Consider the following 16,848-nt stretch of genomic DNA (forward strand, 5'->3'; position numbering starts at 1 on the left):
AACAGACTGGATCTTTTCTAAGACATACTGGTACTGAGGGAGCCACACTGCTTCAGACTGGTCAGATTAATGGCACATCTCAGCCATGAACTGGGCTGAGCAGCAAAGGCAGAGCTGTTTTTTGGCTTGAAAAAAAAATGTGATGCTGCTCAGAGCTCTGGGAAGAGCAGAGATCCTCCTCCTTCTATGTTYTCAGATAGCTACACAACAAACCAAGGCGGAAAAGCTCTCCATGCTTTGCTCATCTGCATTGGATCATGTTTTTCCAAGGGCTTCTCCATGCTGTCTGCCAGGCAATTCTGCCACAAACAGCAGCAGATAGGCGAAGACATCAGCATGCTGAGAAGGCTTGGGCAGTGCCCCCGATGAGAAGGACAGGAGTGAAGAAGAGATGGAAGCAAGGGAGAATTTCGAGCCCCGTGGGTGTTGATGTGTGACAAAGCAGCGGCGGTGGCAGCAGCATGGTCAGATACTCTGAAAACTCAGCACAGAGATGGCAAAGCAAGCAAGACACACTCAGTTTTACAGTGAGTCCTAGAAAGGTGCTGCCTCCCCCCAAGCCTGAGTACRGGGCAAGTCTGCCACTGAGTGGGGATTTGAGCCACCACTCACACASGGGTTTTTAAGCTAACTAGACATTCATTTTCAGCGCAAGGAAGTTAGGCTGAAAATGGAAGGGAGCACAGAGGGGAGCAGCGGACCAAAAAAGCCCACAAAAATATCCCCAGTATACTCTGGAGGCTGCACTGGCCCCATTCTCGTCCACAGGGTATCAGGGCAAAAAGTTTAATAGCTCATGGAGGCAARGCTTTTAGTTGATCCCTTGCTATTCTGTAGCCCGTTTCTCCTGGGGAAGGGTTTTTCTCTACCCCAGGGMCTGGAGAGTGGCTGCAGTCCACCCCAGCACCATGGCCCTGGGGGTGTTGGGAGGAGCTGGTCCTCTCCACCCACGCAGGGAGGGGAAAGCCATCCTGCCTGAGAAGYCAACGTGCAGAGACCAGCTCAGTTATTACTGTATACGTTCAGGTCAGTGTTTGTCCTTCTGCCTTTGAAAGCAAGGGCTGAAGAGGGCAGGAAACATACCTTGAGCTGTAGCATTACAGCAAAGCCGAGCCCTGCTCAGAACAACTGCTGGCAACTCAATAAACTGTCTCCAGCTTTGGGCACGTCACCCCCTCACTGATTTCTTCCCACCTGGGCTGGAAGGCAGCCAGGCAGCCCAGCCGGGCAGCGCYTGGCTCAGCCACCATCACCCGACTCTGCTGCAAAAAGCTAGAGATTATTCACTGAAGTGCAGTGAGAAACACAGTGCCATAAATGAAATCCCAAACAACGATCACAGGTAAAAAAAAAACAAAAACAAACACAACAAAAAGACCCCACACACCACCAAGAAGCCAAGTAACAACAAGTAAGCGAGAAAAAACAAAGCAAAACCCAACTGCTCTTTGGTTAGGGAGCTGCAGAGCAATACGTGCCACCGCATTCGAGCACGTGGGGCTGCACGGGAAAGACCCCCTGTGCCAAGCTAGAACAAAAACTCACATTCCCCTTGAAGGCAGTACAGAAGTTGGCTTTGCAAAAGCCCCAGGAAAAATCTGCAGTGTGACCAGGTCCTGAGAAACATCTGTCTCTTTGCCAGGGAATATTTTTCTCCTACCCTCAACCTGCTGTAAACAAAAATTGGCAGAGAGCACATGGGAACTCACCATTAAGGACAGAAATCTCCTTGGCGGATTGATTRCTAGGGTCTTTCATAATAAAATCAAGCTGGAATAAACACTTCCCTGGTCAAAATGCCAAGTGCACTGGGGGTCCCGGTAAGGCCCAGGAGGAGCGTGACAGTGAACAAGGCGGGAGCAGCGCTTTGCAGGGCACCAGCCGGCACCGCGGTGGCAGCCCAGCAGCTTCTCTTTCATTTGCTTTAATTCGCTCGTCGACATTGGGGGAAGCGGCCCGCAGGCCGCTCTGCTCAGCYGCCTCCCGCACCCCGTGCGGGGCGGAGGGACGCCGCTGCGCGTTGAGCTGCAGCAAGGGACGGCTGCGCCCTGGATCAACGCGCAGAACTGCTCCGCGTCACGACACAGCGGCTGACGGGAGGTGGACTGGGAGAGCGGAGCACTGGCAGCAGCGGTATTCAAAACAGCAAAGTCCTTCCTGCTTAAATCCGCCATTTGGATTAAAATATCCGGAGGATTGTCTCAGCCCTCAGATCCCTGAGCACAATCAGCATGTACATGATTTTTCAYGTTTGTCAGCTGAAAACTCCCATCTATTTCCCTGCCCAATTAGAAAAAAAAAATCCAAACCAAAAAGCACCCAGCAAAGCTAGGATCTTGGCTTCTAACGGGGATGAAGCCTTTCAGAGCTGGTCTCGTCTAACGTTTCAATCGCTTCAATCTCTCTAATCTTATCACAAAAGACTTGATTCTCTGTGCACCAGCCAACTTGCCAGCAACGTCACCCTAACATCTGCTGCACGGGCCGGAGCCCAGCGAGCCCAGCGGAGGAACGGCGGCTGGGCGGCACCGCGCACCAAACCCTCCGGGCGGAGGGCTGCGGAGAGGCCGCCGTTCCCAGCGCTGCCGGAGGAAGTCSATGCCAAGGAACAGAGACCTGCCGCAGATGGGAAAGGGCCCTTTTCCCAGCTGTTCATGGAAAGGTGCCTCTCCAAAGAGAGGGAGGGGAATGATCGTTTGCAGCGACAGTTTTCTCTTGCCCCGCGTGACGGGGCGCTGAGCACAAAAWCGCAGGTGCACACACGTGCGATGCACGCACGCCGGCGCGCCAAAGCTCGCCTTCCGCCCGTGAATAAGCACGAGGGACACTAAGCCAGGCTTCAGAAAGGAAACACCTTCGACAACGAGGAGAAAAGAAGCCTCAAAACCCGWGTTTTTCTCCCGAGAGAGCAAGAGCGACACAGAAGGACAGGCAGCRTCCTGCTGAACTACCAGGGGCTCTGTGCTTGGGCTCCTGCTCCTGTCTTGCAAAAGGCCTGTTGTTTGATACTGTAAAACTGGAAGYGCAGTTCAGACAGATGGCACAGAAAAGGAATGAAATGGGCAAACACCGCAGGAACACAGAGAATTCGGCAAAAAGGAAACAAAACAAAACACAACAAAACAACAGGAACCAAACAGAATTGGAAAGGAAAAGTGACAAAAGAGAAAAAAATAATAACAGAGAAAAAAATGAAACCAACAGGAACAAAAACACACAGGAACTAACTTTCAAAGTCAAACTCAGGGTCACTGAGAGGGCTGCTCAGACCAGAATCTGCAGAAAACAGTAAAAAATAAATAAATAAAATATACACTTTTTAAAATTTCATGCTAATAAAAAAATAAAAACAACATAAATCTAACGAGGAAAAAAAATTATTTTTTTGTGCTGATTTAGGCAGGGACAGGGCCACTAGGATTTGCTCTCCTTTCCCCCTCTCCGTGCTGCGCGGACRCTCACGCGTTCTCCCATCCCCGCTTCCCCTCATTTGGCTGCTGAGRACAGGATTCTCTCATTGCAAGGCCCTAGGACACCTGGCTGGAGAAGAGACTACACGTCCCTTTTAAAGCCACAATATATTTAATTCGAATGGTTGGACAGCAGCTATAAAGTCTTCCACCTGCCAATTGCACCACAATCTCTCCATGGCTACCAACACCCTTCAAGCYCTGCTTTTCCAGCTATTCCCATTTTTACCCGATTGCTATCAAAATACTGTGGGAGGCAGGTGACCGACTCTCCAACCCCTTTGCAACCCTTTCCTGCTTTACAAAGTATACAGCGGAATAAACCACCACCAACAAAGCTCTCTTTGGCTAGATAATGTTACAAAGAAAAGTTGGCAGGATCTTCTTCAAACTAGACCGGACAAACTGGAGCAGCCTTTTGGGATCTGTAGACTTTGTCTAGCAGAGTCTGAGCAACTGGCATTTTTTAGCTGCCTTCAGCAAGCCTCTTAGACCAAGGGTTCAGAGGTACGGCATGACCAAACCAGCACGGCCAGCAGAAGACAGACTCACTCACCTATTGGTTACATCAAGTGAAGCCAGCAAGTGCCCTGAGCCTGCTCCTACACTGCAAGGGCAGGGGAAAATAACCACTAAAGGAAACACATGAAACAACACTCAGCTGCTTCTCAGCCTCAGGGCCACAACCAGAGTACTTCTCTCAGGTTAGTTTTCACATGGGGTGTGTGTGTGTGTGTGYGCGCACGCGCAGCTCTTCCTTGTGGGTCTCAAACCACCAGCTGGAGCACCCGAAAGCCAATCTGACCAGTCCCCAGSGCAGCTGCCGTTCACACTCCATATAAAACGCTGAGCCCAGACAGACGCAAACGGCTGCTGAGCTGCAGCCGGCGGGACCTCCAAGGAAGCCACTTACTCAAAGGGTGAAACAGTCAGGAAAGCAGCAGTCTCTCGAGCTTTCCGAGCAGCGCCCTGCTCAGTCCCTCGCTTTGAGTCCCTCGCATGCACAGAGAGGGACAGCAGACTACTGCTGCAGATCCAAACCACCCCCCCCCGACTCTCCTGCGAGAGTACCTTTGAGCARCAGCATCACTGAGCAAGAGCTGATTCAGGGACCCAGCTGCAGCTGAATCACCCTGCACCCAGTCTCTGCAGGCTGAATTAAACCTGCTCCCATCCCTTAGCTGAGACTTAACTGTTTCTAAGCTTGGCTTGATGGCATRGGTTGTTCTAAACTCTTTTTAATACAAGTACTTCAGTCCAGTGCTGCCTTTGTGCTTTCCCAATGATCTCTGCCCTCTGGGTACCCACYAGCTTGACAACTTCACCCTAAGAAAGCTCAGACAATGCTAAGGACAGGACTGGGAAGGGAGGGGGAAAACAAGGGCTGCAGAAACATTACTAACAAGCACAAAATAGCAAAAATATACAAACAAACTGAAAACAGCAGCTAGCCCCAAAAAGCACAATAAATTCCCTTCCAACTCAAGCACTGGGAACTCGGAAGCAGAGCTGTATACCAGTGCACAGGCACTGTTCAGCATCGCCAAGTGTCTGTTTGCGTGAGGACATGCCCGTGCCAGGGCCGTGTCAGTGGTGGCTTGCAGAGGTGCCATGCAAGCAGCTTAGACATGCATGTATATGGGGACACACATGTACAGAAAGGAGGGTGCGTCGTGCCTCTCTGCTAGGGAGTTAAGTGCAGTTACTAGCTAGCTCAGCAGCTGGTCGCAGTGATGGCGTGTACACTAAGCAAAGAAATGCTGCCTCAGCTGCACAAAGCAACCAGCTGCCAGCCCTTCTCCTCCCAACTCACGGGACAGGCCTGGTTCCTAACAGGAGCATTCGGGCACATCTGCAGAAAGCGCCAGTTACAGATGTGGTCAGAGCAGGGCAGCCTGCCACGCTCAGCTCTATAGCCTCCGGGCATCCCCCAGCACGAGGCACGGCGCTGCACGGCGGCATCGGTGGACTGGCAAGCTCAGCGTGGCCATGGCACTTGCAGCTGTATACTTAGCCTAGAATGCACCAGTTTAGCTGAGTATCCAGAAAAGCTCTTCTTCCTGCCTTGCAGTTGTTGGATAGTCTGTGCAAGGCCCTTGTGGTTTCTCAGCAAAGGTTTCTTTCAGCATAGCATAGACAAGGCTTGCATAGATAARGCTTGAGATTCCTTGCCTGTACTGTAGGTTAGCATTGGGTCTCAAAGGCAGCACTGCAGCAGCCTTTACACAGGCAGGAAGAGGCTGAGGAAGGGGCAGTTTGCTCCAATCCTGCCTTCCCCRGGAGACAAGGCTGGTTTGCAGCCGGTTACCTGGAGTCTGGAAGTTGATGCGCCTCATTTCCACAGGGTCCTTAGGGTGGTGAGGGGTGATCTCAGCGTTGTTCAGGAGGCATTTTGTCCGTGGCTCTGAATCTTTCCGTTTGCTTTTAGGAAAAGAAACAAAAAAACCCAAAAAGACAAAACACCTTAGCTTATGGGCCCRATAGTCTTTTCAGCCACACAGGTCATGTTCAGACCCGAGTACAGCTCCCACAGAAATCAGGGCCAGATGCAGCCATATCYTGAACATGGGTGTAAGCTACATAAGACATATCAGAAAAGGCATGAAGTTTGGAAGGTTTTATCAGTGAAATATTTGATGGGTTTACAATGGCCCAGCAGCCCCTCAGTAGCTTTCAGCCAAGTCTGGGGGTTCCCCCTTCTCACAGCAGAAGTTCAGGCAAGCAGCAAGAAGCAGCTGAGGTGCTGTGCACTCACACCTGAGCCTCCACACACACACAAACCTCCACTGAACTCTGCAAGTAGAAACATTCCAATTCTGGCCAAGCCATTTGCAGTCTGAAAGAACCAGAGCCAACAYAATCATTTGGAAAAGTACAGAATCTCCTGGCCATGTCCTTGGACATAAAGYACTGATATTTCTCTCTTGGCTTGTTTAGAAGTTCTCAGTGCCTCACTGCAGACAGAAAAGTCAGAGCAGTGATTTTCAATGTTTGTTGATCTGCAGAACCCTAAAAATCTGGGGTCAAAAGCAGTGTAGATACATCCTCTCCCATCACAGCTGGGCCTGCTGAGATCCATTCCACCTCCTTGCCAGAAACTGAAGCCCTCTTCAACCTGCCAGCTGAGCTGCACATATAAGTGCTTCCTAATGCATTTTGTTCAAAATGGGTCAGGTTAGCTGAAGCAGTTTACAAGTCTTTGCTGACCTGGCTCATTCTGCTTGAGAAGATTTTAGAAGTAAAGCCCAGTGTTGATCTGAACAGGTGATAACCTGTGGCAGGGAATAGTAGCAAGCTGCTGGAAGTGGAACTTCTCCAGCAGGCAGAGAACCTGTACCCACACCCTGGGGCTTGCAAATATTGCTCTAGCCCATCTGGTAAGATGGTTCTAGGGAGCCTCACCTTCTCTGTTTGGGTTGCACAGATGCCTCCAATAATATGCCTGCAGCAGTAACAGCAATTGCTTAGGTAGAGAGSAGGTTTATTCAGTACATTTTTTGCTGGCACTTAATATCATTAATAGTTAGAGGAAGAGGCATGAGCCCTGTCAGCACTGCATGGGGCAGCACTTTGAAATTACACCATTTTTTGGARTAGTTTATTTTTGCTGCAGTTTGAAAATTGCTGTTAATTGTTCACTGGCCAAACCCATCAGTTACTTCCAGTGAAAGCTCTCCCAGCCTTGGAAATGGTCTGAAATAATTCTCAATTCATGGTCATAAAGAATTCTGCTAGAAGTCCCTGGCTGATGGGGCAAGAATGGCTTTTGCAATGGGGTGAGGATGGCTCAGCTGGTGAGATTCTGCTTCCAGGATGCTAGAGGCTCAGGGACAGCCTGTACAAAGCAATCAGACATGGAGAAAACCCACGTTGCAGTCAGAGGCAAGAGAGAACGGGTGTTTCTCTGCTCCATTAACCCAACATTTTATGAGCCGTTTACTGTCACTGCTGCTCAGCTTGAAAAAGGGCCATTGTATTTAAGAACAGACAAGCAGAAGGCTGGACTTCCTTTGTTTTTTCCGATTCAAACATGCTTTGCACTAGTCCAATATATAACACTTTGTGCTTGTCCAATAGAGGCGTCCTTTAGGACAGAGCTAGCAGTAGGAACTGTACAAATAAAGCCCCATCAACCAGAGAGAGCAAACACTGCCTAACACAGTCAGCCCAGCAAGAAAGGACCTAAGTAAATGGCAAATCCAGTGCTCTTACCTGTCTGGCTTGCTGTCCAGGAAAGCAGTAAGTGGAGAGAAGACAAAACAAATGATCAGGTTAGAAAGGAGCCGCAGAGGAAGGGGGAAGTATTTGCTCAGCTCTAACCCTGGTAACACAGGTGTAAAGTAGGACCAGCAAAGATTCCCCAGTTAAACTGGTGCTAACAAACAGCAACAAGACACACTTGAGTCCCTGCTCCCMAGGGGACCTGTGTGTCCAGTGATTCCCACATTCTGGGACACAAAAGACACTCCCATGGGTATAAGCAAACATATCTGTGCAGACGAAAGATGGGGTAGGGTTAACAGAGCCTCCTCCATAATGGGTACTAGGTTTCCCAGCTAAGGACACYCTGCAATGGCTACAGTTGCCATCTTGTCCCTTATTTTAATCTGCTGTGCTCAGCCTCTGCTTCCTTTCTTATCTTCTTTCTCTGCACMGTGTGGGCTGTGCGTGCACAAGGGGCCCTTGTCCCCATCCATGCACCACGAGCTGCTCAGAAAGTGAAGGAAAGGGGGTGGTTTCCAGRGGTTGTTTTCTCCTCTTTCCAGGGTTTGTTTTTTCCTCCTTCTGGCAGACTTGCATGACACTCCTATTGCTGCTGCTCTTGTCCCCCAACTCCAGCTGAAGACCAGCTGGAGAACCATGGAAGTTTCTGCTGACCCACAGCACAAAGGTGCTTCTCTGCATCACCCTCACTGCACTTGCACACACACACAGAGCACAGGAAAGGGAGCCYGAGGCTGTGAACCGCTTTTCTGGAGGAGACAGACAAGAGACCAGGCAAACTCATTCCACACATGCCCTAACAGACTGTCTCTAGACAGGCACAGCTTTATTGAGAGTRCCATGGGGTAGATTCTGAAGCAGGTGGAGGTCCCTTTAATCCACTACTGATCTCTCTTGTGCTACCAGTCTCTTCCAATTCTGCATTTCTGCCTTGGGGTTCGTCTCTGRTGTGGGTGGAAGGTTTTGCCTTCCAGCTGACAACTTTAAGACGAAGGAGGAAATTCTCTTTAGGGTCTAAAGGTAGAGACATTCAGAATGCTCACAGATATGGGCAAGAAGCATCTCTTACTTTTTGTAGAGTAGGATGGCAATGACAATGCAGATGATGAACACCACGGCCAAGACGGGCCCAATGACCCAGATCAGTCCTTCCTCTCCATCAATGATTGGCTGTGGATCAGGATTGTCCAGCTGGATGGGGTCAGAGAAAGGACTAGCAGCAAAAGTCTGGAAGACATGAAAGGTTGCAGAACTGAGTTCAGAGAGGGAATGGAGATTGAATACAGGGGGCAAGCACACAGCACTCCAGAAGAGAAGTTGCTACAGAGGACTCCCTGCTGCACAGACCAAATTATAACAGAGACCTATAAAGAAAACGTAACAGAAATCCATAGAGAAAAATATTGCCCATGAGTGCCTGTGTGACCGGTATTTTCCTTCTCCAAAGGTCCAAGGAAGACAGACAGCCAAAAGACCACATTCACATCAAACTCATGCTTATGGTTCACCTAATCTTATAGCTGGGAAGGGGCTTCTAGAAAACAAGTTAACTATGCCTCTGTTCCACCACATCCCAGAGCCTCACTCTTCACCTCCACAAACACAGGAACGCTTTCTCTAAATTCTCATGTCACTATCTGGATTTTGACAGTCAGATGGGATTAAAGAGGGACAGGATTAAACTAGGAATTAATGCTTAGACACAGTTTAGTCTGGTGGCTTGGAAAAACACCCTTACAACTRAACATAAATTAATAAAATGCATTATGTCTCCTCTGCTCCCTCTACACTCAGCAGAGAACTGTGCTCTTGAGCAGAATCAAGGGCCTGTTGAAACTCAGGAGAGTCCTAACCAAAGAGCGTTGCCTGTTTGTTCTCACAAGTGGTACAACTTATCCACCCCAAGAGTGAAGTATTCTAATTTTACACAGAAATTACAGAAACTGAAGTGTGGAGAAGAACATTGACAGGCCAAAGTAAAGGTGAGATGGGATGAGAACAGGAGGTCTGGGCTCTGGGACCTGTATTTGCTGAAATTTTATCAACCGCCCGCAAGACTGAAACGCTACATCTTAGGGAGCTGCAGTAATTTCCTCCCTTTGTGAGYGAATGTGCAGCACCTTGTTCTAAAGCAGAAATCACCACAAGCAGGRGTAATCCGATGGAGAAATCCATTCAAAAGCGTGTCAGCCTAATCCTTTAATATCAAATACACAACCAAATATTTATCTAGGAGAAAACCCTCTGAAAACTTATAATTTCAAATAGCTCCCTTTACAATTCCACAGGGAGATTTGAAAACAACAAAGTATTAGACCACTTCCTATTTTGCATGAGGGAGGAGGCAGGTAAATCAAAACAGTCATTTTCAAAATGCCAAATGCAATGGCACTGAAGTCAGCAGAGGTGTTGAAGTAGTAAAAACAGCAGACAGTCCATCTAGTTTCCTATAAAATATGTTCTCCTCTCTGCTTAGCAGGGAATTTTGTAATGAGCARGACGTGACATGCTGCTCTCAAAGCAGGATGTCCGAGTTCATTGCTCTGTTAAAAACAGCGACAGCCTTTACAAGAGATTGCTCTTTGTAAAGGGGTCTGACCTAAGGATCTCCAAACTTGGATGTACTTCTGAGCTGCTAGTTCAGTACTCTCCATTCTGGACTCAAATCTGGAGCTGCAAGTGTAGAAAGTCCTGCCTAAACAAACTTATGAAATGCAGAAGCAGCGAACTAGAGCACAATGTTTGCCTCGTTAGCCAGTCTGCATGGGAGAGCATGTTTGCTGTACACAAACAGTTCCTGTAGCCACATGCAAAAGCTCCACAGTTGGACTGGAAGAGCCTTTGGCAGCGGGGGGTGGGGGGAAAATCCCGCAAGCTCTGTGTCTGGTGGGAGAGAGTTACAGAAAATGCCAAGAGGGCACCAGAGCTGCTGGCCAGCTTGCAAGGAAGCTGTCCCTGCAGCTGCCGTCTCTGGTTGCTAATGGGTACAGCAGAGTCACAAGCATCTGAAGGAGATGAGGGAAAGCAGGCAGCACTTACAGCCTCGGGTTCCTGGAGCACTGCCAGGATGAAGATGACGTATTTCTGCCCTGGCTCCAGGGCTCTGTTCTCGAAGTTGTCATAGTGTTTCATGTCCCCCAGGATGAAGTGGGAGGGGAGGGAGCGAAAACGGGCAGCGATGTAGGGCTTGGGGAAGTCCAGCTGTCGGGAGTGACGCAGACTTCGACGCCGGAGCCTGGCAATGTCCTGAACAAGCTGGAAGAAGCAAAGGAACATTCTGAGCTCAGATGCCTTCAGTATCGTTAAAGGAGCTGCAAGGAGGGAGAGCCAAACCGTTCCACTCAGCTTGTCCTTATTTAGCTACCCAGAACATGGAGCACAGGCTACCCCAAAACCTACTCCTCCRTAGTGTTCTTCCTAGACTATCAGGTCAGCACCACACCCATTACAGCTGTTTGCCCTGTCCCTGCATCTGGCTTCCATTTCACCCACACTCACCTCCTCCAGGTCCATCTCCTCAGGGCTGCCCAAGGGGTTCAGGAACTGCCCACCCCGGGACTTCCTCAGAGGCACCACCACAATGTAGTAAGCCCTAAGAGTTGAGAATAATCAGAATAGAGAGGAGAAATTAATCTCTTTCTACAAGCCACAGAAGGAGAGACTGAACACAGCGACAGTGGATGGCTAGGTTAGCCCAAACAGCCCCACTGGCACAGCCCTGCATGCCATTTTTTACTTTTAATTTAGCACAGTTCTTAATACTGCTCATGGAATAAACCTGGATTCAGTGGCAGTCCCATGTGACATGTCCCCCTGTTTGACCCCTCCACATTCCTGTGGCATCTCCTGTTAGCCATAGGAAGTGGCTCCAAAAGCCAGGCAAAGTTGCWAATGCAGGGAAATCACTCTGCCGCTCCTTGTGGCAGCACTGATCCCCTGCAACATAAACCAAGTGCACTAAGTTTGCAACTTAACAGAAACCTACTGGACAGGCACAGAGCTCTTCACATCTGGGAGAATAACCACCACGTTGCCACCAGCATCAGGTTTGTGGGTCACCTCTGGCTTCTTAGATAACATGTCAGCAGCAGTCCAGGCAGCGACGTTCTGCTGCAAGCCACCCATGCTATTGCCTCGGTTCATGAGAACAAAGTTGTAGAACGTGCGGGGCTTCAGGTTGGTAATGAGTTTCTTGGTGGTTCGGCCATCCACATCAACGTTCAGCCCGTTGTACTGGATCTGAGGGAGGTGAAGAATCAGCAAAGTCATACCAAGATCAAGGCTGATACTTGTTACACCTTCTTCTCCATTGCCTCGGTTTGCAGAGAATACAAGATATTCAGCTCTAACTGATCTACCCAGTTCTGCCAGAACCGATGTAAAACTAGGAACAGAAGCCATCTGAATGGGGAGCTTTGCCTTTCTCTTGTGCTCCCTGCTGGGTCTCCAAGCATAAGGCAAAGGACACAGTCTTGAAACTTCTCTAAAAAGAGGAATTTTTATCTAGAAATGACAAAATTGTGCTAACTTTCCCAGGGAGGCAATCATTTGATAACAGATATGGGAATGCAACCCGCCAGTCCAGATTCTCARTCCAATTCCCTGATCTAATGATTAACCATTACACACTGCCCACATCTGGGAACTGAAGCCAGAATTCCTGGCTCTTGAAACCTCTTATTCAAACCAACAGATGACAGTTCCAGGAGACAGAGAAGGACCATAGTTCTGATTCCTCCCTTCCACTTGCCTTGTATGGGGTGGGAGAGTTGTAATTCTCAGGAAACTCCCAGCTCAGGAGGACAGATGTCTTTGTCACCATCTTCACCTTGAAGTTTTTGGGTAAAACTGCCAGAAGAAAAGTGAGCAGGAAGGAGAGAAAGGAGAAGAGAAGGCAGCAGAGGGAAAAAAGAGCAAGAAAGAGAAACGAGAGAACGTCAGACACTGGCAAAAGGAGCTGCCTGTCTGCAGCTGGCTGCAGCTGCGGGAATGGAAGGGCTTGCTTCCTCCTCCACACTTTGCTTGAGTTTTGCCAAGGTCCATCTCCCAGTGCTCCCTGTCCCCGTGCCTAACCCTGAGGAGTGGTGAGGGAGGGTGTGAGGCTTTGCCCTCACTCTGCCTGTGCTCAGCTCACACTAAAGGTCTGGATGGTTGCTGCAGGAACAAGGTGCTGGATTTCTGAGCATGCTCAGGTGAGGAAACCCATCCCAGGTCACGTTTGAGGCTTTTTTTTTTGTTTTCTTTTTGCTGCTTGCAAAAGCTGAAGAAAATGCTCTTCCCACCTGTACAGCGACTGGCCCCCCACTTCAGGTGCCAGTSTAAGAAGAGTGTCCGGACTTAACTTACAAGAAAGTGGTAAAAGGGACTTACCTGGTATAAGGCAGAGAGGAGCTGAGGGACTGAGTGTGAAACCAGAGTGCTTTGCATTTACTCACGAGCCTGGCTGAGGCTGGCTTGACCTCTCCAGCTCTCTGCCTCCTGGCACCAGCCCCGGTTACAAGGAGAGAGAGGGAGGAGAAACCGGTAAGTCCTACCTTGATCCAGCTGGAACGTCCGATACTGGACAGTCGGGCTGTACGGCCCGGGGCCTTTACTGGTGTGAGCACGGATTTTAACATCATAGGCGGTGTTGGGTTTGAGGCCGTTGAGGGTGTACGAGTTCTCTGGGGAGGGGGGCAGGTCTTTTTCCAGCGGGTTGCCGGGAGAACCGGCCTCCCGGTAGGCCACGGTGTATTTGACGATGGCTCCATTCCTCTCGGCCAGCACGGGGGGGAGCCAGCCAAACTGGACCGACATGGAAGTGATGTTGCTCGCCTCGAGGATTTGGGGGTAACCTTTGGGGACGTCTTCAGGGGTAGTGAGTTCCTGCACAGCTTCCTCCCCAAAGCCAGCCCGGCTTTTCACGGCCAGCTTGAAAACATACGTGGCGCCCTTGTGGATGCTAGGAGCGGTGTACTTATCCTCCAGGGCTGTGAACTCCAAGGTAGCCAGGGGGTCGACATCCTTGCGGCCAAACTGGAGCCGGTAGCCCATCACCTGGCCTTCCGCATCCAACGGAGGCTCCCATTTCACCAGAAGAGTGTTCTCCTCTGTCTGGTGCACAGACAGGATGGGCTTCCCTGGGACTGGGAGAGAAGAGAGACACTTTCTGTCAAACGTGGGCCAAGGCAGTTGGGAAGAAGACGCAGAGATTCTCGAGTTGCAGAAACAGGTTCCCCAAATCAGTGGCAAGGTTTCACCTAAAGTCTGTGTACTTTAGTGTCTCCCCCAGTGAAAGGGGCTACTGCTACCCATCCCCTATACAAGCAGAGGGTATTAAGTTTAGGAAATGAGATGCGCTGCCAGAGTTTCAACTGTGAGGTTCTGACACATTTCTGCAGTCATTTTCTTCCCTTTCCATAGGACAGGTTGCAAGGTGAATATAGCTCCTCTCTTTCAATGTCCTTTCTTATCACTGGATCACGTACCTTCCCAGAGCTGAGAAGAAAGAATGCAGAAGTCCCARCTACGAGCCTCCTGCCCTAACCACGTAAGCAGCTCGCTTCCCTGGGCAGGAAAGAATGAATGCAGGAATTTCCCAAACTCCTAGCCTCTCTCTCTGTCCATTACACAGCACAACTCATGCAGAAAGACTGGAACAGATTGGCTTAGGCTGGGAAGGCCAGAGCTGCTGAAGGTGAAGTAATGAAGGATGGGAAAGGAAGTCTGGGCAGCCCCAGGTCCTGAGCAGCAGGCACACGGCCAGCTGAAGTGAATCTGGCAGGCATCTGATCACCCAGTTGGGTATAGAAAGAAGGAAGCACAGAGAGAGTGGGAACTCTCTCTTCATTCCACTCTTCAAAGAGTGGGAATTTGTGAGAGGGAGGGAGAGTTGGTGCTTACTCCATGCAGTTTCTCTGCTCTGGGGGATGGGAAGGGTCATCTGAGTGTTTTCAGCTAGCTCCCTCCTTAACGTGTCAGATCCTCCTTGCTTGGCGGATATGGCAGGGGCTCAGCAGTGCCTCTGTCTAATGAGCCCTGGCACTGCCCAACTGCTAAGCAAGCCCACAGCCACAGCTAAATGGCATGCACAGCCCCAGAGGATGCYGAAGCTGGAGAACTCAGAGCATTAATTCCAGCAGCTCACGCATCATTTACACTCACTCCATTTTTAGAGATCTAATTTCCTTTTCTCCGCCTTGCTATTTCTTGTGGTTGAATAGGAGAAGGAGAGAGAATAGAGTTTAAGGGAGATCCAGGTCTACTCTCGCAGCAAGGGGCAAGCAGAGGGTCCAGAGGGTGGACAGTTGTAACGTGGCTAGGGAAGAAGGGAAGCAGCAGGAAAGAAGGCTGCGTGTCAGGGATGCTGGCAGAATCAAATTGGGGAAGCCACTCTGCCTGGTGCATTAGCTGACAACTGAACACAGAGATGAGGGGTTGTCTCTGAAACAAATGCTTTATTCATTGTAAACTGCCAAAAAATAGCTAGGAAACAGTGCTGGGAAAACCACCCTTGGAAACACATTATGGAGAAAAACAATGCCATTACCTTTATGTTTTGTTTTTTATCACAAATGTTACTATAATCAGCTGAGCTTGAAAATATTACATTTGCACAACAAATATTGTCTGGTAGGAAGGTGAGAAAAAAGGTGGAGTAAGTGTTTTATTTTGCAATTGGTGTAGACACTAAAGGAGAAAATTGGATGTATTACAGTATTTAAATTCCGCCTCTAGCCCTGAATGATAAAGAAAGAAATCTTTCCTCTCAGAAGGTATATTGACTCAACACTACGAAGAAGATAAGAATGTTACAGAGCCATTTGAAAGATTTTTTTTTTAATAGCTACTTCGAGTTGGGGGAAATTGAGTTTTGGGTAATAGCTGCTRTGCTGCAGAAAATATCCTTCTGTGACTGATCACCTGCACTGCAAATCCTAATGGGAAGAGATGAGGGCAGATGACAAGAGAGAGTGACAGKGGAGGTAGGGAGAGAGAAAAGCTCCAGGAGAGAACAGTGGAAAGGGTAAAAAGACCTAGGAAGAAGGAAATGAGAGGAGAGAACCCAAGAGATGGTGAGAATAAACATGGGAAAAGCAGGAGGGAAAAGGAGAAGAGGCTGAGTGAAGGAAAAGGCTTAGGTGCACTGACAGTACAAAGTGTGAGGGCAAGAGATATCGGCATCCAAAGGCACTATGCTGTGACATTTGCAAGACTCGGTTGCTGTCCTGGAAAGCAACCTTGTTCTCTTACATACCATCTCCTAAGTAKGCAGGAAAGGTAAGAGAGAAAAGAAAGACTGAAATCCTGTTCACTTGTTGGAAGACAAGAACATAAAATGAGATGAAGATGGTGGGAGCTAGGGCAGAGAAAAAGAGGTCATGGAGAACAGGCACAGCCTCAGCCCTGAGTGTTCCCGGCCAGCGGTCCTCAGTCCTCCCTGTCCTGTGCACTCAGCTGAGTGTYTGTGCTGCCCCCAAAGTCTGAGCAAGGGTTTCCAGGTTAATCATGCTGCATTGACCAGGCCTTCCATGAGTGAGATGGAGTGGGAAGAGATAACCACAATCCAAGGGAGACAAGTTGCAGGAGAATCAACCCTAGATCCAAGCACAGTAGTCTCCCTCCACTGCACGAAACCCTTCTTGTACTACAGAGCAGAGGTTTAGCTGCTGGAGCAAAAACAAGACCACAAGAATGCAGGCGCTGAGAGGACTTGTTGGGAGCGTACGTCTCCTTTCCGCCTGCAGCAGAACTGTTTCGAGAAGCAAGGGATACCCTGTTGCCCTTTGTCATTCCCCCATTCAGCCCCTGCCATCCCAACATGGTCCTGCATCCTCTGCACTGAGGCTGACAGACACTTTGCTGCAAAGAATAGGTCAAAGGGAGGAACAAATCTAGATGGTACAGGCAGACAGAGTCYGGGTCCCAGAAACATATGCAAGAAAAGGTCAGTACTGTCACYAGTCTTCTTTCAGACTGATCGCTAGTCCTGAGCATAGAGGATGGGCATATTCAGACACAATACTGGAGGAGGAGGGGAGAGGGCAGTGTAAGCCATCACTCTCTCCCTGCTGCATTTCATCTCTTTGCAAGTCAACACCATTACAGTAGACCTCTGGGTCTCCTGTTTCTCAAGATACCCGTGTGTGTACCAACCATCAAAGCTACAGAGCCT

General features: G+C 49.3%; 1 protein-coding gene across 5 annotated transcripts in view; it reads right to left on the minus strand.

Moving 5' to 3' along the window:
- The window catches only part of PTPRS (protein tyrosine phosphatase receptor type S), a 103,035-nt gene that overhangs the window by 16,884 nt on the left and 69,303 nt on the right, over positions 1 to 16,848 (minus strand). For 2 of the 5 annotated variants that reach the window (XM_085312626.1, XM_085312625.1), the window contains 8 exons: positions 13,229 to 13,819; positions 12,445 to 12,542; positions 11,680 to 11,933; positions 11,193 to 11,286; positions 10,734 to 10,949; positions 8,764 to 8,921; positions 5,779 to 5,891; positions 3,229 to 3,276 (listed from right to left, as the gene is read on the minus strand). In XM_085312626.1, coding sequence (XP_085168752.1) covers positions 3,229 to 3,276; positions 5,779 to 5,891; positions 8,764 to 8,921; positions 10,734 to 10,949; positions 11,193 to 11,286; positions 11,680 to 11,933; positions 12,445 to 12,542; positions 13,229 to 13,819 — 1,572 coding nt within the window. Of the gene's footprint in view, positions 1 to 3,228; positions 3,277 to 5,778; positions 5,892 to 7,682; positions 7,695 to 8,763; positions 8,922 to 10,733; positions 10,950 to 11,192; positions 11,287 to 11,679; positions 11,934 to 12,444; positions 12,543 to 13,228; positions 13,820 to 16,848 lie in introns of all 5 variants that reach the window. The other 3 variants (XM_085312627.1, XM_085312628.1, XM_085312629.1) reach the window with 3 other exon arrangements.

The sequence above is a fragment of the Rhea americana genome, unplaced genomic scaffold (assembly GCF_003343005.1).
Source record: "Rhea americana isolate MKP2758 unplaced genomic scaffold, rheAme1 scaffold_369, whole genome shotgun sequence".
Lineage (NCBI taxonomy): Eukaryota > Metazoa > Chordata > Aves > Rheiformes > Rheidae > Rhea > Rhea americana.